Raw genomic sequence first — 27,069 nt, 5'->3', positions numbered from 1 at the left:
AGCAACGAATCGCTTGGAGACCAAGTGGCGACATTTTGGTTTGGTACATATAACTGTAATTGGTATTATGTTTGAATTAATGTAATTAATCTATATATGTAATTCTATCCGTGTCCGGCCTTCATAGGCCTTCCAGTAATTTCGAGAAGTGGAAAGTAAAGATTTATCGGAGACCGGAGAAAAAGTACACTGACTACCAATAAGTATTTGGACACCTGTGATAGAAAAGAAAAACTAACTTTATTCAAAATCAATAGTTGGTAGAGCCTCCACGAGAGATAATTACAGCGTGGAACCTCCGGGGCATACTTTCCACAAGTCTTTGTATGACAGCTAGTGGTATTTTCTTCCACTCGGCTTGGAGAAGACAAAGAAGTTCCTTCACCGATTTTGCACGGGTAGTGCACCCATGAATTCGGCGATGCAACTCGTCCCAGAGGTTCTCGATAGGGTTCAGGTCTGGACTCTGGACAGGCCAGTCCATTCGATGAACTCCATTGGCACCATACCAAGCCTTGGTTAACGTCGAAATATGACAACTGGCATTGTCGTCCTTGAAAGTAACAGGGGTCCAACCCATAAAACTGCACAACGTAGGAAGCACATTGTCATCCAAAATAGTGCAGTAGGCATCGGAGTTGAGCTTACCATGAATGAGGACCAAGGGTTCCAGCCCATACCAGGAGAAACACCCCCAGACCATAATTCCACCTCCGCCGAACTTGGCTGTTGGCACAATGCATTCTGGCAGGAGACGTTCTCCAGGTAGACGCCAGACCCAGATCCTGCCATCCGTACGGTAAAGGGTGAACCTTGATTAGTCACTCCAAAGAACCCGTTTCCACTGATCTACGGTCCTATTTCGATGTGCTTTGCACCACATTAACCGAGCAGCGCGGTTGGACTTTGTGATCAAAGGCTTATGGGCAGCAGCACGACCATGAAAACCAAGCAGATGTGCTTCCTTACGGATGGTATTCTTTGAAACAATACTCCCGGATGCCTGTTGAAACTCCTCGCGGATGAGGGCCATCAGTTGGGTGCGGTTCTTCCGAATTTCTCTGGACAGCACTCGTCGGTCTCTATCTCCCAGTTTCGTTGGTCTGCCGACTCGGGGAACATTCCGACAATAACCGCTCAACTTCCATTTCTTAATCACATAGGCCACTGTCGATTTTGGGTACTTCAGATCGCTAGATAATTCCCTTAATGATCGGCCACATTTGTGGATCCCGATAATTATACCTTTCTCGAAATCAGAAAGCTCCGAACTGCGAGGCATCTTGCATGCGACTAAAGCCGATGCTGTTTCCTGCACGATATATACCAGCGGAGTCTGTGACGTACCTTAGGACTGCAGATATCGTCATTTGCATAGGTGTTCAAATACTTATTGGTAGTCAGTGTATATAAGACCGGAGAAAGCATCAGTGTGCTGCGTTCCAATGAGATCCTAGCTTATTCATCTCTCAGACCGCTTGCCTGATTTCAGCCTTCAAGGCCCCTCTTCTTTTTTCTCGTTGCCTCCCTTTCTCCTTGGAGAGATTACCATGCCAGTTATCGTCATGCGCCTTTTAGGCTTCATTCTCACTGAGCCGGCAAAATTTACACTCTTGTGTAATAGTTCCGGTGATATGTTTATAAGTTGAAGTTCTCAGTGCTGCATATTACTCAGCATTGTGACTGCACCTATATATATTGTGTAAATTCCATATGTTCTTCTAGTATCTAAATTGTATTGCACTTTATTTGTATTCTTATCCCATTGTCCCTTTGCTGTGTACATCAAACACTTCAAGGATTTTCCATCTCTCCATTTTATGTTTCTTACAGCTACTCGTTGACACATTGCAATAAATCTCCTACCTGCCTATCTGAAAATTTTTATTACTAGCTTGGACTAGTGTCTACTTCTGTGATGCTCCCCCCCCAAAAAAACTAATAAAAAAATGTGGTAGCCACAATAATTTGCCATAGAGTTTATCGCCCATTATCGTAGTGCTTTGCGCTTATGCATACGTAAAGTCAACGACCTACAGCTCTCCCAAATTGGGTAAAAACCAACCGGTCGCATGCCTCTTTCAAAGCTACGGTCAACGGTCAGTTGAGAAGTTGTTTAGTTCAGCGTGAGTTTGAAATATTGAAGTATCTCCGTGGGAGCGTCGCTCTTTAGATGCGCTGATCATTGCCTTGTGTTTAAAGTTCTTAGCAGCTTCAAGTATGAATACTGATTGTGCTCTGTGAAACCGAGAAGAGCTGTATGAGTGCTTTTGTGGAAAGTTCCAAATCTTTCTTTTGATAAAAATTAATTTTATCCATCCTCCATTTTTTTGATAAAAATTAATTTTATCCATAATTAAAAATTAATTTTATGCATAATAAAAATAATTTTATCCATAATAAAAATTAATTTTATCCATAATAATAAAAAAAAAATTATCCACATTCTGCGTGTATTCAATCTATTATGAACTCGTACCAACAATATTTAGTAAATAAATTTAAAATTTAACTAAAGACATTTACATACTTTATTAAAAGAAAGACGTTGAAATTTTATTAAAGGCCCATCAGCTGCTTTCAGAACAAGCATTTTGCAAAAATGAAAAAAAAAAAAAAAAAAAAAAGTCATTTCTGGGTACTGGTCATTTGCGTCTCGTTTCTAATCGAAAGCAACCTAATAAGAAAAAGTCTACATATTGCATATACTTATTAAAACCTATTTGGACATTGCTTAGTGATGTTAGTTAATACACATTTCTCAATTAATAATAGCACTATCTTGGCCGTACTTTTATTTTTATAACTTACAAAAAATGATTCATTACTTTATTCTTTTAGTAAATTTCAACATTTTATTCAAAGTTATTTTTTATTTATTTAATATTTAAAAAAATTAATATATTTAGAATCCTGGTAAAAATTAACATTTTTCAGAATCTTTTTATTTAAATATTTTCAGCTTGAATTAGAATCATAAATATATCAGATTATAAAAACCTCATGTGATATTTCCGTTTTTCAATAAAATGAAGATTTTTAACTCCAGAATCTCACTTTCTATAATCTTACCCAAATTTTTTCATCGATTTAATCAATTTGTTTGCATTCACATATGTAACATTAAGCCACGCCCCCCCCAAAATAGTTAAAAAAATTGAAAGCTTTCAGATTCTATATTATGTCAAAAGGGGCCTTTTTTTTTTTTTTTTTTTTTTTTTTTTTTTTTTTTTTTCCATTTACTCATACATACACATTTCGAGAGCATTTGGGCTAAAAGTCTTTAAAAACAGCATACCTTTAGAATTTCCGATAGGCAGTCTCGCGCTCTAGAGATAAAAATATTTTATTCCTTACAGTGTGTTGCCACTCCTCGCGCTTGAAATCGTTGAGTTTCTTAACCAAAAATTAAATAAAATTATGAAACAGATAATAAAACAAATTCGAAATTCCATATTCTGGTGCCCAGGTGCCCATATTCGGGTGGAGTACTAGGTTGTTCAAAATTTGATGGCTCAAGGTATCGTTGTTTTTTCATAATTTTATTTCTTTAAATATAATACTGGGCGATAATGTTTAGTGGCAGCAATTTGAAAAGTGATGCAGCCATTTCGAGACTTATAGCCCTTCTGGGCTAACGTCCCTTTGGGCCAAAAAGAAATTTTAGTACACTTATAATATAAAATATAAGACACGTTTTGTTTCCATAATATAGGAAATTTATACATAAACAATACTATATACTGATTTAAATTTATAGAACTGGTATTATATTTTATAATATAATATAATCTCTTATAATTTAATTAGTCTTTTTTAAAGAAATTTCTCGTTAAAAAATGAATATCATTCCTCCCTCTTTCATTTTAATTTGAATTAATGAACATTGGAATTTGAAAATGTAAACCATAGGAAAGAAAACGTCCGTAGTACCGCCATCTGGCGGCTATTTATCAATGATTGTTTCTTTCGCCGACGAATCAAAAATTAACTTGGCCGTCGGAAATTTCTTCCTTTATTCTTGTTTCCTAATTTTCTTTTTCCTGCTGAGAATTCAGCTTTCTTTTCAATAACAAGTTTATTTCTGTTAGTTAGATAGAAGCAAATAAAAGGTTTCGTATTTTAAGTCTGCACCAGCGGTTGTAACAAATTTCTTGTCTTAATCAGACTTCGGCTAATTCGAAATTGGGGAGAATTAATAAAAGGTGTTCATAATATTTTTTGAAAGATACATTTTTTGCTTCAATTATGAAAATAGCTGCTGATTTATTACATAAAACATTCCAGGATTTTAATCTCGAAGAGGTAAACTGGATATTGAGGTGGCCTTTCTTTTGCCTGGAGGGTTACCTGAAGGTCGACGTACTAATGAAAAAATTAAGCGATGGTAAATGATGATAGCATTTGTTAGATATAAATATCTTAAATAGTTATTATCAATTTTCCTGTACTTGTCTTATGGGTTTATTTTATTAATATATAGTTATTTAAGTTCATTAATTAAATATCTGTGTTAAACTATAACTGCTTAAAAATACTTCTTCCTAGATATTTTAATTCACGCAGTATAACTAATACCGATATTTTACAAATCTTTTTAATTCTGTATTTTTCCTCTCTAAGACAAAGGCGAAAACTGAAAAATGGTATGAATTTCCTATACTTTTTTAAATGAAATCCATTTTGAAGTAAATTACATAGTAATTTGCGATCAGATATTAGTAAACCTTTTTTTTGTGCTAAAAGCCATATAATTTTTTTTATATGAACGGCCCATAAAAATGATATCATTTTAAGGCGTCGATACTTTAACCTGGAGACATTTTCGTACGGAATGCCTTTGTTATATGCAAGTTTCCATGGCTTGTTAATAAAGTAACTGTTAATAAACTTGTTAATAAACAAACCTAAGAATTATAAAACTAAATTCTGACTTCGGGTAGACCATTAAGTGACTTAGTTTTCAAGCAAAGCAAAATAACTATAAACACAGATCAAGGTTTAAAATAAAATTTTTTATTGTAACTTAGCAAATACACAGCTCATACATTAAAAAAAATGAATCAACTCTTCTAGCAGGATTTAAGCTAACATATGTTAAATTTTAAAATTTAAGTGATTAACGCTTGAAAGTTCACATGGCAAAATCCTGCACTTTATCTCAAGCTTCTAAATATGCGAGCAATCTACGGCTATCAAAAGGCTAAAGCCGATTTAAGTCGTATAAGTATTTAGATAACTTTAAGTTGGGTGAGAAATAGCACCAAGGTCAGCGGTAGATGCCATTTAACTTCAAGAACTCTGTTCTTTATATACACGTTAACTGATTTGCATCCTTGTGAGAAACAATAAAAGTAAAAGTGGCAGTCAATATAAAACTAATAAAATATTGGGTTAATAGAAATATAAAAAAATTACAATTATATTTTGTTTTATTTCAATATGGCAAAGCGTACGAAAGCGACCTGTGGAATATTTGAAATGTATAGTGGCGCTCGAAGGTAGCCAATAGTTATGGCAACCCTTGCTTGCTCAGAACGGCTTTTGACGTCAGCGAGGAAGGCTGCCGATGGAATTTGAATGCCATTAGCATATTATTTTGGCACATAAAATTGTTTATTTGAATGTTTTCATTTTAGAGAACAGTTTAAGGATTGTATATATTGTACATAACTTCATACAATAAAGAATAAAAGGATTATGAAGACTCCATTTTTGAGCCCCGAGATTACTCATTCTTCACTCACTGCCTAAGGGTAGGGATATCTTCGTAGATGAGAGTTCGAGTCCAGTATCAATTACAAGTGTTTAGTGGTCTTGCTACTGAGCCTCTAGTTGGCCAGTTCAAGCACAATTTTGTTTATTTCGCTTGGAAGATCTCAACGGAGAGAGTTAATTATTGCTGATACTAATTCCTTGCTTTGCCATATATAATCAATGACACGTTGTGCCTTGCGTAATGAGAGCATTTTAAAATTTGCTTTGAATTCTTTTTCGTAGGCAGGCAGAACAGCATTGCTGACCTGTAACATATAATCCTTTAATTCTTCAGGTTGTAAGCATATTATTTTGTGTTCCGTTGAACAATTTTACGTAGGATTTGCATAATTTTTTAACATTTCTGCATAGAAATCTTGAAAAGAACTAGAAAAACCATCAATGAAAACCTTTTTCATTTTCAGTTTTATTTTATTATAATAGTATAGAATTTTATTATTTCAGACTTCTTCTCTTTCTGTTCGACTTATTCTCCTTCTGTTCAGACTTATTCTCTACCTATTGTCAGTAGCCCCACTTAAAACAAACCGCCAATTACCTTGTAACATCATATGATTATTTTTCATGGTTCGCTGCTTTGTGAAAAATTTTGGATAGAATACAAATTACATTATAGCTATGTTCACTATTCGGGAAGAACATTTGCTCCGGAAGTTTGAGTTGAATAATTACCTAATTTTTAACACTAGTAACATAATTTAGGGATTGAGGATTCAGCAAATCCTTCTGCAACTGTATCTCCGACAAGCATGGAAAGATATTGAAGTTGACGTATTGTTTCAGAAAATGGAATTTAGGATGTTTTCGCCAGCTTAGTGTGAAGTAGAGTAAAAACAATACATGATATAGCTACAATGGGACTTTTGTATGTTGCATTGTTTTCGAAAAAATGTATTACATATTTGTGTTGCTGCAATGAAAAACATAAAATGTACCGAGAAAATAAAAATTAAAAAAAAATATTAAATAGCAGCTTCAGTTTTTAACAACATAAACGAATTTAATATGAGACAACATCATAGCGCAACTTAATCTTAACGTACAATCACAGTCTTAATATCATTTCTAAAGAACGAATAATGGATAGAGATCTGCTTTTATAGTGTAGTTGTTGGCTTAAATATGTACTGTTTCAATTCAAATGTCATTGGTCATTTTAAAACCTGAAATTGATGTCGTTTGTACAGACTTAGTTTCACACAAAAATTCCATCAAATATTTCTGCGAGCTTATAGAAGTTCCAAGCACACAATTTTACAATTTTTATATAAGTTAATTAATTAAAGGTTACGATATTGGTAGGCATTTTAATTTTTAAAAAAGGAAACAAATTAGTTTTTTTTTACTTTATATAAAATTAGTTATATAAAGTAGTATATTTTAGTATATTTTACTTTATATAAAATTACTTTTAAACAAATTAGTTATTTTTTTACTTATATCTTTTCCGTGAAAACATTAACATAAGCAAGATAAGTTGCAATGAATTGTGTTACAAGAGAAAAAAAAATACAATATTTGAATATTTACAAGTAAAAATCAATATATATATGCATACATACTACATTTTTTCTTGCTATTGCAGAGCTTAAAATGTATTTTATACTTTTGAATAATGGATCTATTCTATAATATAAAATGAAAAATGTCTTTATATCAGAAAGCCAAGCGTGTATATTTCACTGTCTTCGCCACAACGCTTTAACTGCCGCAAAGCCCATCAGAACTGTTCTGAACTCCCACACAATTTTTTGTACTGATGAGTAGAAGTTTGGTTTAACATTCGATTCTAAAATTTGTTTGAATCTGATAGGTGTCAGGAGTTTTCCTTCGAAAATTATGAAGCCTAACCGTTTCCGTAATGAAGGATGTTGGGAAAAGGATGAAAAATTGTCGGTGGATCTCCGCCTGTATACATTTTAACAAGAAATCTCTGACCGACCAGAGACATCATGATGAGACCTTAAAATCTTATGCAAGACGTTTCAGAGGCACATATGTATTTGACAGTTTATTTATGGACGATAATGCTCGTCCACATCGAAGAAATCTCATTGACAAATTCCTTGAAAGTGAAGACACTGAACGAATAACGTTGCCAGCAAAATCTTCCGATCTTAGCCCGATAGAAAACTTAAAGGATTGCCATGGAAAAGCACAGAGTTCGTCCTTCTCCAAGAGAAGTAAATGCTCTGAAGACTGCATTTTTGGAAGAGTAAAACGTAATTCCCATACGATAGCAAACAAAATTATTGATAGTATGAAAATACGTTGTAATATATGTGTATACAACTCAGGGGAAATCACATTCCATATTAAATTCATAAGCCTTAAATTTTTCCGAGTTATTCTTTTTTCTCTTAACCCTGCTTGTAATATAGTATTATTACCATTTTTATAGTTTCATGTTACAGTTCTATAGCATATGCAATGTTCTTTAACTTTGTATTTTTGTATTATGATGTTATGTACCATTCTAGGCAAATTCGTAAAATTATTATAAACATAAAATTCTACATAAAATTGAAAGAAATCCACGATTTCATGCTTGTAAAAATAAAATGGACATTAGTGTATTTTTGATTCTCGGCATGCATATAATTCCTTTAGCAAATACTGCTCTGTAAGTGTTTATTTACTATAAATTCAACCAATAATAAACAGATTTTAATGCTCTCAGCCACGTATGATGATACATGATTTGTTATCTTATGATATATATTCTTCTACGACCAGCATAATGTTTTAATACACATCTTTCAAAATGGAATTTTCATGCATGAATTCATGAAACTTCCACAGCTTCAGTATTTTAATAATGCTTATTTAAACGCTGAAATCGAAAACAAGGTTAAAAAGACTTTTACGAATAAAATAAATTTGAGAACATTGTCATTAAATCTCTTACGAAAGAGATTTATGCATGAAAAGACAATCAATGTAACTTGCTAAACTGATTTGTGTATTAACTAAGGCCCTTGGAGTGTAGCTTTAGGCAACTCGAAGCAGATTTTGAGGTCTTCAGTAATGTAAAACATTTGGAATTATCACATCAAAAACAATTTTCTACAGCCTACCATCATCTACCGATTTTTCTTCATAAAACATTAATTATTTAAGCCTTCTTGCTTGGGAAAAAATAAATGATGAAAATAATTTTCATATTAAGGTACCATTTCGTAACAATACATATGCAATGTGTAACAAATATTTCCCCATAAAAATGAATTTTGAAAAAACAAATAGGTCAAATAAAAGAGCTTCCAGATGTTATCCTTTTAAAGATGTGACATCAATAAAGATCAAGCTATTGTCTTTGTTTATTGTCATGTTTTGAAATGCATAATTAATAAGAGATCTGGTTCACCGTATTGCATGACAATTATATATAATAAGGAAATTCTTTGATTAATTATCTTTAGCTGGTCACAATTAAATAAAATCCTTAACCTCCATATGAAATTAACGATCACAATTTAAAAACTATTTTAAATGCATATCAATGAAAACTTTAACTTACGAAAATATTGTTGCTAATTTTTTTCATGTGGAAGTTAATTTTGAAGCATAAAAGTTACTCTCTGAATTTGTTTGATTGAGGATAATTTGTCTAATTATTATGTTGCTTTGTTTGGAAAATATTACTTACAGTTTTATAAATATTTAAAAAGGGAACTGTAGGTAATATATCGCCATTAAATATTAAAATTTCTTTAAACCGTTATATAAAAAAAAATACTTATCTTGGATACCCTACTTTTTCCCCACACTGAATTTCGTTAACTGAAGTCATTTACTAATAAATGTATGAAAAAATATTTCCTTCCTTCATTAATGTATGCAATTCATGAAACGAGCATTAAGCAACAAAATTTAAAAGTTTGCTAATCCTTTTTCCAAATATGCTAATTAACAAAAGAATTATGTTTCAGTATGTTTTAAAAGAATTACGTTTCAGTATGTTTTAAAAGAATTACGTTTCAATATGTTTTTAAAAGAGCAGATCATTTTCAATATCTTTGTAATACGACACATCTTTCAAAACTTCTTTCAAAGGAAATAATAAAAAGAAAAAAAGACGTTACCAAATTTAAAACGACCCTTTCAGATAAAATCAATTGCTCAATTAAATGAATAAATTTATTTTAATTTGCTAAATTTGTTTAAAGTCAGGAAATGAAAAAAACAAAAGCTCTTTTATATTATTAATATTACTAATATATTGATTATTTATATTAATAATATTAATCATTATTAATATTATTAATATATTATTAATAATATTAAACGGAATGTAAAGAAATCAATTTCTAGAAGGTCTTTCTTAAAATATATTAAATACTGAGCGTTGAGTGTCCAAATTAAAATAATCTTGTCAGTCACTGTAATTATTTAAATTTAAAACATGTAGCACATTGTATTGTAACCATCAGATGTAATTTTATTCATAAATTTATTTCCTATTTTTAGTTTTATCATAAAACTATCGCTTTAGGTTTTGTATTCTTTTGCCAATTGTTTGTTTTACTTACCATTAACTGCTTTTTAACACCTCAATTGTTTCATTTGGTTCCAACAGTTTTGCTAAATTTGTATTTTGTAAAACTACGTGTTTGGCAAAGTTCTGTGAAACCGAAATCTTCGATTTCGTTTTGTATGAGTTTCGTATAACTGTGTTAAAATCTATGAGCCAGTTGCTCATATCTTAAACAGTCTTGCAATAATTTGTGCGCTGTCCTATTCTTAAGCACGTAGCTCCCATGCGAATTACCATATTTAACTACACAAATGAACATACAAAAATTATTGTTGTTTGTTTCTGATAGTGAAGACATTTTAATTAATCCTGAGAAAGAACATTCGGTTGCAAAATGTTTTCAATGTCTTTGTATCCACTTAAAAGCCATGTTCGAGTCATGAATCTGTATTCATAACATATATTCGAGTTATGAGGCATATTCGAGTTATGAAGCATATGCGTTTTATTATTATTTAAAGTATAAGATTTTAATGCGATCAAGTCAGCCAAGTTTCAAATTTTAGGATACTTTATTATTTATTAGACCTGACTAACATTACGCAGTTGTTGCACATAAAAGCAGATGATCCGCATAAGACGAATTGTTGTACAATGAATTCATCACTAGACATTGTTATACAATTAATTCATGATTTGTTATGCAGTGAATTGGTCACTAGCCTGAGCATTTGAATTCTTATCAACATTGGTAATCCTTGTAAAACGTTTATCTTTTACAAGTATTACCAAAGTAAAAGCTTAAAATGCTTTGTAGAGACATTATGTATTTTTGAAGTAAAAAAGACGAAAACTGAGCAATGCCCTAGCCGGAATTCGTATAACGAACCTCTCGAATACGCGCCGAGCGTGCTGACCGTTACACCACGAAGGCATGCTAAGAAGGCGGGAGAAATACCTTATAACTCATTTATCTCATATTCTTCAAAAATAGCAATGGCTTCATTAGAACACAGTTTACCAAAATTAGCATTTTTCCTTCTGTGTTTCTTATTTTTAAGTTTTTCTTCAAACCTGCTTAGCTTGTGTAATAGAGGATTTTTTTTTTTTTTTTTTTTTTTTTTTTTTTTGTAGTGTAGCAGTTTGTATCTATTTATTTTCTTTTTGGTGGTTTAAAACTTGCTATTCAGCCTTAAAAATACGTACATGCCATATTTATAAAAGTTGTAGAGTTATTAGGTTAATTGGAAGCAAAAAAGATGAAAAATAGGCAACAGCCTTCGCCGGGAATCGAACCACGGACCTCTGGAATACCGGCCCAGCGTACTACCGTTACACCACGAAAGCACGCTAGGGAAGTGTGAGAAATACCTTATAAAGTTACATAAAATATAAAACAATTGATTTAATGTTTGGCCTTTTTCAAGCAGGATATTTTAACAGCATCTTAGTTAAATAAGAGTTTGTATAACAAAGCTATGTTGTTTTTTACTAACCGAAAAACGGAAACTGTTGCATAGTCTTGAATATTAGACAATATCTCTTACTTAAATACCCTTCTAAAAATCATATTTTTCTTATTTACACAGCCTTTAAATACACTCATGTCCAAAATTATGTTTACATGCATAAATTCACGGATTTCTCAGAGACTAATAATTTAATGAATTTTCGTGGAATCATACATAACATGATGACACATAAATGCAAAAGAAAAAATTGAAGATCACCTCATATGATATAAAATTGTAGCATGAAACAATAAAAATGGTAATAAAGTGTGACAAAGAGAGTTAAGAAAAAAAGGAATGATTCAGAAAAAGAATTAAGTCTTACGAATTTAATATGGAATATGATCTCCCCTGACTTGTACACACATATCACAACGTGTTTTAAGGCTGGAAATAACGTTGTTAACCACAGTTTGGGGAATTAATCTCCACTCTTCCAGCAATGCCGTCTTCAGAGCATTTACATCTCTAGGAGGAGAATGTATACGTGCAATTGCTCTTCCAAGGTATTCCCATAAGTTCTCTATCGGGTTAAGGTCAGGAGAGTTTGGTGGCCAAGGTATTCGCTTAATGTCTTCACTTTCAAGGAATTCATCAACGAGGTTTGCTCGATGTAGACGGGCATTATCATCCATAAATAAAAAGTCAGGTCCATATGCACCCCTGAAAAGTCTTACACAAGGATCTAAGACCTCATCTCGATATATCTGGCCTGTCACAGATCCGCTGCTGAACACGTGTAGAGGCGTACGTCCATTGATCATTATTCCACCCCATACCATCACACCTCCACTACCGAAACGGTCACGTTTCACAATGTTCGAGGGATCATTTCGTGTTCCTGACTCCCACCAGATGTAAACACGTTCAGAATCACCAGTTAAACTAAACCGCGACTCATCAGTAAAGAGAACATGGGACTATTGATGTTCGGTCCAGTTTTGATGTTCTTTACACCAATTAAAGCGATCCCTCTTTTTCTGTGAAGACAGTAAAACACATACCCTTGGCTTTCTGGCATAAAGGCCTTTTTCATTAAGCCTTCTGTATATTGTTTGCCGTGATGCAACAGCTCCAGTGGCGGCTGCAAGCTCTGAATTAACTGGCGAGCAGTAGCCTTTCTGTTACGACGGGCAGTTAATGCCAGATACCGATCTTCAGAAGCATTTGTCATTCGTTTCCGACCTTGTCCAGGCCTCCTTACAACACTTAAATCATTTTGAAACTGTTTCCATAGCTTAGAGACTGTCTGTCTTGAAATATTCAGACATGTGGCTGTTTCCATGATTGACTGTCCTGCTTCTAAACGGCCGATAATTCGCCACTTTACAGATTCTTCCAAATGATACTTCGAAGCCATAACAAACCGCTTTGAGTCCCTACACACTGAAATCAAACGCTATGTTGCAGAAATTCACTCAAATATTCAGTTTGCGCAAAGCGCTTGATTCACCCTTGGATGACGTAACGCCTAGATTTGCATATCACAAACCGTTTGATTACTTTTGATTGGATAATGCTAATTAGGCTTGGTTTTTCACACATTCCCTGCAAATACGGATCACATTGATTCGATATTTCATTGAATATCATCATTTTTGGGTATGTAAAGATAATTTTGGACATGAGTGTACTTTAAGATAATTATTACCTATTTCTTAGCTTTTAGATTACAAGAAAACACGCTTACTGAGATTTGTTTAAATATAAATATTTTTCTGAATGTTTTAATTTTCAATTAACTTAATAAGTTCGTATAATTTTTTTTATTGTTTCATAAAATACCGAATAATTTCATAAATTTAATATTTATCTCGGTCAGTAAAATAAATTATAGCTGCGAATAACTGATAAAAATTAATCTTCGTTTTGTATGAGTTTCGTTTACACATGTTTCGTTTACACATGTATCTTATGGAAGACCTCTTCCATCACTACCACTGAAATAAGGAATTGCCGAATATAGTCTGCTTCTGAGAGGCAACAACTATATTTTATTTTCGAAATGCTCTGAGGTTTTCATCTGAAATCGATGGTTAAGTTCTTGCATTTTAATTTACTCGTAAATTTCAGCATTTAAGCTGCTGAGGAATGCGTATTAATTCAGAAATATTCGTATTTCTGTTTCCGAGTATATATAATTTGTAAGAATTTGAATAATTTGTTTCTTCAATAACCAAATATCAACCATTACTTAAGTCGTTAAAGTAACAGCAATTACTTAGTAGATCAGACACGGAAATACTAATATACATCGATAAGGCACAAATAATTATTCATATGCAACCTATTGGATCTTGATAACGCAAATATGCCACCATTTCGGCCTCCACACAACCTTGAACAATCCCACCAATGGAAAACCCGTTCCAAAAAAAAGCAGCAAGGGGAAAGAAATGGTTTTAGATAATTCATTAACACCCAGTTTTGTGAAACAGAACTGTCTCGTGCCTTTCTCAAGTAAAACACAAGAAATATATTAATAACTTCATAAAACGTAAATGTGTCTCAGCAGGAAATGTATGTACAGTGTCCTTTCTCAATCGTAATTATTAACCTTGGTACCCAGGCAATGGTTACACCGTAGTTAACTAACAACTTAATTAAGAGATCTGTTACAGCGTGATGGAATTTAGCAGCATAATGCAAAATAATGAACTATTATTGACTTTATGACTTTATCACTATACATGTGATCATTTAAAACTTGTTAAAATTATTTTGCATGAAAACACATCAAACTGCTTCTTTTTCAACTAAGGAGATATAATTACTGTAAGATCCTAATTTTGAGTGGGTTTTTTAAGTTACTTTCTTGTACTTGAGTGTGGATTTTTTTGTATACCATTTTAGAGAATATTGAGGACTCATTTTAAATTAGATGTCCACAAATGATAATGAATGATATATCATAATGAATGCAAACTCCGTAGTATATACATTTATTCGCAGTTTAATTACAGTTAATCAGTTTCTGCTTTGAAATCATCAATGCTAGCACGTGAAGCCGTTTCAAATATTCATCTATAAACTAGAGCTAATATGTAATTAGCTCTTTTTTTTTTAAATCGTACCACAAAATGTAAATAAGCCTTCAATGTTATGCTTTTTATTTTTTCAGCAAATTCTACAACTGTATTTCACCAAACTTCCAGACATCGTAGCTGAAGTTTCTTTTTTCTTCCCTTTACCCTTTTGTCCCATGACTACTTTCAAAATCAGCACATTTGGGAACGATGACACCATCCTTTAACGCTCACTTTTATCGCTTTCAGTCCATTAAAAAATTTCGTTTTCCGAAAGGGTTATTAATCAATTATTTGAAGGAAGTCTTTCATCTGTTTTCAATAACTCACAGAGGGCTGGTCATTGGATCATCAATTATTTTCGCTGTCTTTGGCAGAGTTTTGCTTCATTGCATTTAGCCATAACTTTCGTCAAGTTTCTCTGTGAGATTGCATTAATAACCTTATCCTAAACATTACCTTTTTTACTGGGCTAAATTTACTTTTAAAGCCCTTAAGCCTGTAACCACAATTTAAGAAAATTTATACAAATGAATTTCTGTATTTACATTTAAAGTTTTGAATAGCTTCTCCTAATTCATAGGTTGGATCAAGGTCGTTACATTTGGTGAAGGGTAATGACATACAGTAATTTTTACCGATACGAATTCAAAGGCCATAAGATGGGCTTTACCAAAGTAAAGTAGTCCAAAAGTAGAACTTTAGAAATGATAAGAGTACCAAGGTTTTGAAAATTATTTTAATTGTAACTGGATTTAAAACAGCGTATTTATTTCACAAGGGAAAGAAATATAGGGCATGCCCTTGTGGATTTGCTTAAGTTCCAGGAAATAACAAATCTGACAGTTTTTGCTGCCAGCTGCGAAAATGGCAAAAAAATGAAATCGTCAATATATTGGATAGGCCTCCTTTCAAACAGCAAATATCATGGCCTTTCCAGTTTTAGAAGGTTAAGAGCATACCTAAATGCAGCCTAGCAATGAAGTACTATTTATTCATTTGAGAGAATGACAACACAGTTATAAATGCAATTAAAACTTCAGAAATTCTAGGCCCTATTCTTATTTAGAACTGAATTGCTCTAAACAAACGAAACAGAACCGTCGATATCTGAACTAAAATTACGTGGACATTATACCTAGAGTAACACTTAAGCCATGTCACTAGGTTTAAACCACGGTGGCTGCCATTCTCTCTAAATTCGTTGTAACAAGATGGAAACGGATTACTGTAGAAGTATTTAGTTGTGAACATTTTAATACTTTAAATGATTATTTTAATCAGTTTGATGATTCAAAGTGGTGACAAATACCAGGCATCTAAATGAAGATAAATAAATTTTCCTAAAGCTATTTCCAGTGCATAATTTTTAAATTTCTAGAAGGATACACCACAAAATTGAAAACATGCTGATTTTTGAAAGACGAAGAGTAGAACATATTGCAACATGAGAAAGATTCTGTTAGAGAAGCCTCCCACAAGAATAGGCGTTTAATATAATAATATGAGTATATATATATATGATATACTACTAGATATGAGTCTTTTATCTGACACAAGCATATAATTTGAAATTCGCAGTGAAAGCCAAATATGTGCCTTTAATTAGCATTGTTGTGAAACACTGTTTCCAACAACTCAAGCACGTGCTTTCTGTAAGCAAAGAAGGCTTAATATTTTCTCATATTAAGGTTGAAAGGTTTATCCTAAGTTTTTAACAGTTACTTTTAATATAGAAGTCAGACAACAAACATCAGCGTGACATTTTCAAATTTTCACAGGACTAGATTCGATGGTTCGGTAAAACCATCGAAACTAGTCCTGTGAAAATTTGAAAATATAACGCTGATGTTTGTTGTTTGATTTCTAAATTAATATTTGTTCGGTGTGTTATTGTACCTTAATGAGTTACTTTTAAGTTAAAGCTAATTTCATATCCATCTTAATTTCAGCTTACAAAATTCTTACCAGAATGCATTTTTAGAACCGCGTTTAATGCAAATGAGTAAGAGTCGAAGTTCCACTGACTTCGAGAGAGAGCCTCAGAGAGTTTCTGACTAGCGTGCGTTGGCCTTTCGGCTACGTATCTCTAAGCTGTTACTATGCTCGGCCGTATTAAGGGCCCTTGAGATCTTCTCTAGCTAATTCGATATTTTAGGGGCCAACTAGTTATATTTATGTTAGCTTCGACTACTTCTCTTTAGTTAAGCATTAGTTAAGTTCTTATTTTTACACTTTTGAGTTTCAGCCCAAGGGAAGGCTTTGTTGTACGCCCTGAGAAAGGGACCGACTGTTAATCTTTATTTTGAGCAATAAAAGGTAATTAACCCTTCTTAAGCCTTATGTTTATGTTACTGGACTTTAGTGATTATTTTCGTAGCTGTTCACTAGTTCCTGCACACTCAAGCTGTTAGATAAAAGGGTGGAACTCCACAAGGTGCTAAATATATTTAGAATCATTCCATTAGTTTTTCGTGCTTAAATGACAGGAAGACAGATTTTACTAAAGTTTTTTAAAGTGTAAGGTTTTACCAAAGATTCCTAGTCTGCGAATATTCGATCTATCAAACCACTCCTTTTGAATGACCTTTTCACCACCAAAATGAAATATTCTGGGCTGTTATTATCATTATTACTATTATGATTATGTTATTATCATTATGACCATGTGCATACGTAATTTTTATTACAACGAAAGAAAATATGGTATCGTTTATTAATACTTATATTGGTTATTAATGCTAAGAAGTCATAAATTTATAAATTAAAAACGTGTCGATTTAAATATATAATTAATTGATTACTATTTAAATTATTATATTAAATAAAATCACGCCCAATATAGTATATATAACGTAACAATAAATGCATGCACTGTTTTAAGTTCTTTGTAATAAATAATCACTATATAAACTTTGTAGCATATTTTTATTATCTAAATTTAATCCACAAAAATTTCACCTATTTTCCTACTTTTCTTGTCTTAGTAGTCTGTGCAAAAGAATATCACAAATTATAATAATCAGACTTTTGCGGATTAATGTGAACAAAAGAAAATAAAAAATACAGAAACAAAAAGGCCTGGATAAAAACAGCGAGTGACTTATTCCCATGTGGATGGGAAATATTGAGATGTCTTTGCTCTTTAAAAACTGACGAATGAATGAAATCATCAGTGAAGAATCTAGAATCGCATTCTTCTTATTCTTAATTTTCATTTTTGGTTTTTTTCTTTTAATGGTCTGTGAATTTTTGAATGCAATTTTAATTTGTTTACATTTACTTTTCAGCTCAACTGAGAGTAGATGCAGCAGCTCCTGTTTATATACCAACTGCCCCTCGGGCAGAACCTCTCACAGCGGCTGAAGATATTGATTCAGACGCCACATTACCCACCGTGACAGTCAGAGGGTTCCTCAACTTCAGGACGACAGTCGATGGAACAGTTATAGTCTTCACTCCCGCATCAGAGGCACCTCAGGATCCCACCCCTGCATCCATCGCCTCTCAAGCGTCCAGCGCTGCCCCTGCGTCATCCATTAGCCCCAGAAACGATGAAATCCAACATCTCACGTATACCAACAATGATCGTGAGAGCCAGAAGAGGACGGAATTGGAAAATGAAGCACACACGCCTGAGGACGACAGGCAAAATTTTAGGCAAAGGTGAGTATTTGCCCAAACGTTGTAGGCAATGCATATTATAGACTGCAAAGTTAACCGATATTTAACAAAGTGAATAATAAATGATATGCACTTTAGAGAAATTGAACTTATTTTTGAAAGTTAATTTGATAGTCAAACATCAAATCAAGTTTTTAGATCAAGAAAAATTTTACTATTTATGGTTTGATTATTAAATAAGTACGAATATAATCTTTAATTTTCTTAAAACTGATCGTTATTTAAAAGTGCTCAAAATCTTTTGCAACTTAGAGCTAATATAAATTTTAAAATTTAATATTTAATTATTAAATTCTTAAACGTTTTTTAAGAACATAAAATATTTTCTCCGATAATCCAGCCCCTTATGAATATTTCAGTGTGTTTATATAATTTAAGTAAAATGATTACTGATTAAACATTATGTGCCTAAATAAAGCCTTGTCAATTTTGCATAAAATTAAACAGTTTGCGCAATTAAAGATTCCAATATTAACCATGCGTAGAATTATCACATTCCCCCGTGTGTTCTCATGTGGTATAAATGGTTAGCATATCCAGCTAGTAATTTGCAGATTAGTGGCCCGGCAATAACATAGAGAGATTCTTCGGAGCAGAAAACATGAAAACTTGGATGATTTTTCACATTTCCAGCGCCTAAAATACCGGCTACAGTCGAAAACATCGCGGACAAAAACGTCGCGAATAAAACAACGAAAGGCGAAAACGTCGTGGGAGAAAAGAAAGCAAAGAAATAACATCGCAGTTCTAAAACATGATGGTACAAAATGGCGTCGTCGAAAATAAATCGGTTCAAAAACTTCACAGTTTAAAAATATCGCCGTCGAAAATATCGTAGCAAAAATACAGCACCTACAAATCATCGCATGACGATAATATCGCACACATGCGTTTTCAGGTTTTAAAAGCTGTAAATGCATATTCCCATAATGATTTGGATGCGCAAGAAATCTTAATGACACTTTAAGAATAAACGGAAACAAAACAAGATGTAATTTTCACCAAAACAATATTAGATTAACAAACGTGAATCAAAGTAATTTGATAATTAACTAAGGAATTTTTATAGAGGTAACCTCATGCAGTTATTTAGCTTCCTTTTTCTAAACATTTTAGATTTTTAATTTTCTACTCATTTTCAATTTTTAAATGCTTAAGTTTCCTTCTTACTTTTTTAGTAAAAATTTATTTGTTCATTCAAAAATATGAAATATAAAAGTAAAAATATCCTTCTTTCCTTCTTGCACTCCCAAATCGTTACGCGAAAATGTATTTACAGCTTTTAAAACCTCAAAAACGCATGTGTGCGATGTTATCGTCATGTTATGATTTGTAGGTACTTTATTTGTTTACCACGATATTTTCCATGACGATATTTTTAAACTATGAAGTTTTTTAACTGCTTTATTTTCGATGACGATATTTTATACCTCGATATTTCAGAACCGCGGTGTTTTCTCTTTGCTTTCTTTTTTCCTACGATGTTTTGCAGAAAGACGTTCTCGGCTTGCGTTGTTTTCTCCAAGACGTTTTCATCCGCGATGTTTCCGGCGGACACCAGAATACCTAACGTCTCTACAAACATGCAGTGAAATATGCACTTAGATACAAAAGAAGTGGACATAGACATTTGTACTGCACTTTTAGCAACCAAGCAACAATAAAACATATGATGAAGGATTTAATTCTGCGAAAACTTTGCCAAAATTAGATTTCTTCCTTTCTTTGAGACTGCCAAGATTAAAGTAATCAGCCAAAACTGCACAAAATGAAGGATCAAAAACTTACGATTGCCTTTCTTAGAAACAGGGCTATTGGAATATTACTTTTTTCTATCACAAGGAATAATTAATTATCTAAACTTCTGTATGTTTTGTATGTAGACAGGCATAATATCCTCAAAAAATTAAAATATGTCAGTAAGTTGTGAGGTTTCTGTAATTTGAATAACCAGTTATTTTATGCATTTAATCTGTTCTGTTACTTTTCTTTTTCCGTTTTCCACCCAGAATGCAAATGAATTCGACTATCTTTAAGTGAGGGTTGGAGATTGCTAAGACAGAGCGTGTTCTTCCTCTTGAAGGTCAAGTTACTAGTTCTGCTATTCTAAAATTTCGGCTTTGCCTTATACTTGCCGATAGTTAAATTTACGTCAGTTAAGTTCGAGCCAACTTCGCGTTAATTTTCTCTGTGAGCCTTTGCAAATTAGTTTTTTAACTTTAGCTTTACATTTGAATTTCTACTTTGTGCTTTTCACCATAAATGTTGACACAATTGATCCTTCTATTCATCTCATTAAATTTTAAATAAAGGATTTTATACACCGTTCTCAATTCTTATTAAATGTTACCGTTTGTTGTTGTAGCTTCATTCATGCTCAAATACAAAATAATCGAACAATAAACATTTCAGAGTCAAGCAAAATGATAATTAAATTCACCTTTTCATAGAAAATGGAACACACACGAAATTTCTAAAGAGCATTTTAATAATTGAAATTTTGCTGCAATGTATTGTCATTCTGCAAGTTTGAGTATAATTAAATCTGATTAGTCCAGATTATTCTCCAAAAAATTAAAATCATTAGCATTCGATTGCTGTCAGAATTAATTCTAAATTACATTACTGACAATAAAATTGATAACTAGAGTTTATTTCCTTCCTGATTGCTTAACTTATGTGGGTTGTGCAAGCAAGTTCAAAACCTGTTTTAAAATTCCAGATCATTTTTTTTTTAAATAAGTAACCTTCTTAAAAGAACAGGCAGAATAAATGTAGGAATTTTTTATTCTTTCAAAATTTCTATTTCAAATAAAGTTTTATCTGTCATTCGATTATTATAATTTTTTTTCTTGAAGAAGAAAATATTTTTACGATAAAAACTTGAAGCTAACAGTTTGAAACAAATGTACTTTATCCCTTTCAAAATGTAATGCATCTTTTCATACTTTCTGGACAAGTATCCATCAGAAATAATTCAAACATTTTGTTAAATTTCATAATACATATTATTTTCAGTACCAATTGAATATCTGCACTGAAAGTAAGTGAAAAACGCCATGTGAACCTTTATTCACTAAATTGAGGGATTATTTCCAAAAGGCTGTAATTTAGGTTATTAGCATCAAGTTGTTTTGATGCAGGAGACGTGAAAATGTGCGATGCCCTCGCCGGCAGGGTGCTGACCATTACACCACGAAGGCATGCTAAGAAGGCGGGAGAAATATCTTATGAGTTAAACTATTTTTTTCCTTTGAAGAATGAATCCTTATTTATTTCTCAAACAAATAAATAAAATATTTTCCATTTTAAAGTACTTTATTCCTTCTGATATTCTTGGAGATTCTGAAACTTGGGAAAATGATTAAAACATTTTTTTATTTGAATATGCGATTTTCAATCTTTGTGTTGTTCCAAATAGTTAATTTATCTTACATATGTTAAATCTTTATTCGAAATCTGTATGTCTAGGTGATAATTGATATTTATAACGTTCTCATTTATTACGTATATGGATGCATAAGTTCTTTCTTTCTTATATTTAACAAATCGGCAGCTCTCTTTGTTAGAAAACAAGACATACTGTCTTTCTTAAGGATAGCGCGAGGTGGATGTATTTTTCCCAGGTTATTACAAACATACACTATTGCAGTCGCTAATAACACATTTTTCTCCTGTCAAACTTGATTATGAGAACCACCTGCATTCTATTTTATAGTTTCGTCACTTAATGCTTCCCATTTTGTTTTGTTAACTGATGATTGATGGCGCCGTTTCTGAGTGCGCCATAGATTAATGAATGATATTTTTATGGCATTAGGAACATCTGAACTTAGAATATAGCTCAACCACCTCATCCGCGACCAGGATCGCAAACACGCATGCGCTATTCAGACCGAATTAATCTCAAAATAGGGTTGGAAGTATGGGAACTTTCTCTCTTTCCCCTGGAGCATATAAATTCGATCTTTCCGGAGAAGACTTTCACGTCGCAGCAAGTGAGTGTATTATGTGTTTTGGCAGAATGTCAGTGAAGGTTGCGTTTTAGACGGTCATTTTGCGATTAAATATTCCTTACTAAGATAGTTTAAACACAATTTATTGATTTTAACAATTCCACATCTTTGATTTGGATTTAACTTTAAAAATGAGTTACCTTTATGTAGCAGATGATGATTACGTATCTCCTGAGTCAGAGCACTATCGGTTTTAACCATAAGAGCTGTAGCATTAATGCTTAGTTCAAATTGCTTGCGCATTTCGTAGTCTAGCTTTTGAAGTACAATATTTAATAACAAAATATCCGATAAATTATTTTTGTCATACGTAAGCACATTTTTAAAGCACATACTCTTTTAGTAACAATATCTGTTACATATCTTATCCCCTTCTATGATTCAAAAGTTAAATTATGTAAATCCATGTTTTTTTTACATATGTCTCAATTAAGATTTTTTATATTCATACCTGTCTTAAAGTCCTTTAAATAGAGAACTGAATGTATCATCAACAGTTTCAAGATATTTTGCTTCATCAATTAACGCAGCATTTAACTGAATATTACTAGCAATAATGTTTTGGCATTGCAACTTAAAATTATTCAATTCGGTATATTTTTCGGAAACTTTGGGAACAGATAATTGTGGCAAAGGTATTTGTATTTAGAATCAAATTTGCTAAAATCACTTTCATGATCAGAATGTACAGCAGATGATAGAATTTCTATAACTTTTATCTCCAAAACTTCCATTCTTTTTCTATTTCGGCGAATTCTTCATCGATGGCTGTGACATTTTTTTTTAATCAACATCTTCTCAATATCTATCTTTTAAGTTTCTAATGTCCATATGAATAATCTGAAGCGATCTGTACTTTATTTGAAACTAAAGCGAAACTATTCTAATCGAATTAGTTTCGCTTTTAATGCTGTTTTATTTCTATCTAATGCCAGTTTTTTTTTTCTCTACTCCAGTTTGAGGACCAGTGTACTATGTTTTTATAATTCTAAATTGAGTGGACTGCATAGTAAAGAACACTAACATTTTATTAACGATAATTAGTACATTCACTACTACTGTATGTTGCCTTAGGCGAAACCAGAGTGGCCAAGAGACACTTTCTTTCTCTCTTCAATAGGTAGCGCTGTATTCTAATTTAACACCGATTGTAGACAGAGAAGGTCGTGATTTGTCCAAAGAATAATTTCCAGTGTGATGTTTTATTATGTTACAATAAAATACTGCAGCATACTTAAAATTCATTGCAGCCACCAAATCTCACTTTTTTACTACAAGGAGGAAACAAAAGGGAAAAATTCTCTCAAACTGGACATCACTGGGTTAACAAAATCATAAACCTCTCAACCAGACGTTCACTGACCCACCAATCCAGTTCAACACGAACTTTTATTGCTAATGTATAGCTTATAAATGACAAAACTCAGTTGAGTTAAGCAATAAAATAAAAGTTAGTATAAAGAAATAAACAATACTCGGTCGTAAGGGGCAAGCAACCGAGAAAACGGTGGTCAGTGAACATGAACATTAGATGTTGGTCTATAAATAGTTTTTTATACTGTTCTGATACAAAAATAAAATGAGCCTACGATACGTGCGAAATATAAGTCGTTTAAATTAATTCACTCAGCAATAAGTTAAAATACATTAGTATTTTATTATTGCATTAAATTTTAATTATTAAATCTGAATAAGAAAGCAGGAATTATATTTTGCCAATGTGTGCATGCACGTTTTAGAAAATTCCCCTAGAAATTTTGATTTTTGAGCAGTATATTCTGAATTATTTTACTCTAATTACAATTTTATTCTAATTAGTATTTTATTAATATTTTATTCCAATACACTTTTCTATTTTGCATTAGGTAGCTACTGAGTAATATAAATGTTGTAGAATGTTATAATTTAAAACTTTGTGTAACGTTATTACTTAAAATTTTCGTTTATAAAACGAAACAATTAATTTGAACTAATTGTATTCGAAGATTATAAACTATACATAATTATTTCATTGCAAAAAATCCTTCGCTAGTCTAATTTGTAATTGTGTAATTACCTAACGTATAAAGAGAGTACTGGGATCTTGTTGGAGACTATCCGTAGGTTCTTTGAGAAACTGAACATTTTTATTTAAAACAACATTTTTTTAATTTAAAATAACACTTCGAAAAATTGTAGATTTTATTGAAGGCAAAGATAAAATATTATATTAGAGAAAATACTTTAATCTGCAGTATCTCCAAAAACGGAAGAAAATATTAATTTTTTTTTTTTTCTGATTAGAGTTACTGAGTGTTGAAAGCTTTTCTAGCCAGATCCTTTACATGTGCGATACAATCGTTTAAATTTTTAGTAGTTTTAAATTATGCAAAAAAAAGAACCTGGGGTAAATTTTGAAACTTTACTTTGCAATATACAGCAGACGATAATATGAGAAAACTAATTTTGAAAATTAGATTTCTTTTTTAAATAACATAAATGGCGGAGTTTGATTTCTGGATGTTGTTTCTATTTACAAAACAATATTTAATATAATTCATTGTAATTTTCTGACCTTGTTTAATAAACCGTGTATTATAATAATAGCGTGTTCTAACATTACTGAATATACAGAAACATTAGAAAATTAAATTTACAATTGTTGCGACTTATCTCACTTTCCTGACAGCAATATCACATCAAGTCCACTAATTTTATCGTCGTCAGGTATTAAGAGTTACGCTTGTCTTTGACTTAAGCTTTGAGCACATTTCAGATATGAATTAACCCAGCTGCTCTCCAGTTTTGAAGAAGTATCCGCGAGAACGAGTCCGAAAATCTCCCATTCCTTTTTCTCTTCCACCATCATCTCAAGAAAGCATTTTTTCTTTTTTATGCCAGAGAGTATTTTAACTGTCGTAGACTTACAAACGTCTCACCTTCTCCGAGATTCGAATCAAGGTTTTTAAATTATTATTAACCCATAAAAATTTATTTTTAGTTATAAAAATAAATTGTGTAATTCTTTTTTTAATTTCAAGCATTTCAGTTTTTTCAAATTTACTTTTTAAAATTTTTTTCTGTCTGATTGCATAAATCAGATCTTAAGCCTACATTATCTTACATTCACATATTTGTTAACGTTTTTATAGATGCCTATACTTGCAAATGGCAAACTAACTAATTTCCTACATAAACATAGGTAATGCCCATTGTATACATTACAAATAATGCAAGCAGTATGCGTTATAAATAATGTGAATGCCTTTGTAAACTTCATTGCTGTTATTCTCTTAATTATATAAATATATTTTAAGTAATACGAATTAACTGAAAAGGCTAATATACTACTGCTGTTACATTCTTAATTTTTGATCTACTTAAGACTGAAAATAGAAAGACTATATAATCAAAATCTAATTTTTGACACCATATCTTTCGGTATCTACATGACTAATAATGTCAAAACTCGTATGTATAAGCCACTTTATAGCATTATTGTCAGTTACGATACCAATAGTAATGCTTCATATAAATATTATTTGGTAAGAACTCTATTACCATTTATCTCTAACTGTTGTACATAACTGTTTTGTCATAACATTGTGTTTATGAATATATATTTAGCTAGTATTTCCTCATCATCATTTGTGCCCTTGAGTAATACTGCTGTTAAGTATGGCTACTTGTATGTAATTTTATGAATATTATTAGAATATAATAATTTTTTAATATTATTATCACTGACAGCACCGATGATTAGTAACTGATGGTATATATCAAAGGAGCTGTCCTCATCTGTAAAGGAATTGTGAACAGTCTGCAAGTGTAACATAAGCTCACATATGTGCTGCTGATTATTAATGCTGTGTACATTAGCGATATTTCTCCTGTTTTATTCTTTGTCGAATGCATTTAGGTAACTTTTGAACTATTTTATTTCTTCCACTTTGATTCTCGAAGGCGTGTACTCAGACGGCTGGAAATAGACAGATTCTTTATCAAGTATTAAAGGCTTGTTAAGATTATTAAGGCCCAATGGTTTAGCTACCCAGCCGGGTGCGTAAAGGTACACTTTTCACAAAACACACAAAAAGAAATAAATAAAAAAAAAGAAAGTCTGAAATATTTCAGATTTTAAATTACGTTCAAAGGGGCGGTTTTTTTTTACATTTTGTATGTTACATTTATTTATTAAATATCACGTTCTTCGCACTTAAACAATAAAATTCAGTTCAACAGCAATATCGCAAAATAGTTTTAAAATGAGCATACCTTTAGAATTTACGATACAGAGACTCACGCGCTGGAGATCAAAATGTTTTTTCTGTACAGCGTTGCTATTGCTCGCTTTGAAATCCTTGAGTTTCTTAATCAAAAATTCGTTCAAGTTTTACAAAATAGGAAATCGATATTAAAACAAATTCCAAATTTCAAATTTGTTCTTCCACATGGCCATATTCGTAGGAGGATTACCTCATTCAACATTGGATGGGTCTAGATACCGTTGTTTTATCACAATGCATACATTTATGCAGATTGTTACATACATTTATGCAGATTTTTCCTTATTTAATTTCTTTAAATATAACACAGGG

General features: G+C 32.0%; 1 protein-coding gene across 1 annotated transcript in view; it reads left to right on the top strand.

Moving 5' to 3' along the window:
- Positions 1-27,069, top strand: part of LOC118197290 (uncharacterized) — a 275,863-nt gene that overhangs the window by 224,477 nt on the left and 24,317 nt on the right. The window contains exon 2 of the mRNA XM_085811469.1: positions 18,083-18,458. Coding sequence (XP_085667595.1) covers positions 18,083-18,458 — 376 coding nt within the window. The remainder of the gene's footprint in view (positions 1-18,082; positions 18,459-27,069) is intronic.

The sequence above is a fragment of the Stegodyphus dumicola genome, chromosome 2, assembly GCF_044657685.1.
Source record: "Stegodyphus dumicola isolate Sdum_Otavi_A_Nest chromosome 2, ASM4465768v1".
Taxonomy (NCBI): domain Eukaryota; kingdom Metazoa; phylum Arthropoda; class Arachnida; order Araneae; family Eresidae; genus Stegodyphus; species Stegodyphus dumicola.
The sequence above is the reverse complement of the archived record's forward strand: the minus strand, read 5'-3'. Positions and strand labels throughout refer to the sequence as shown.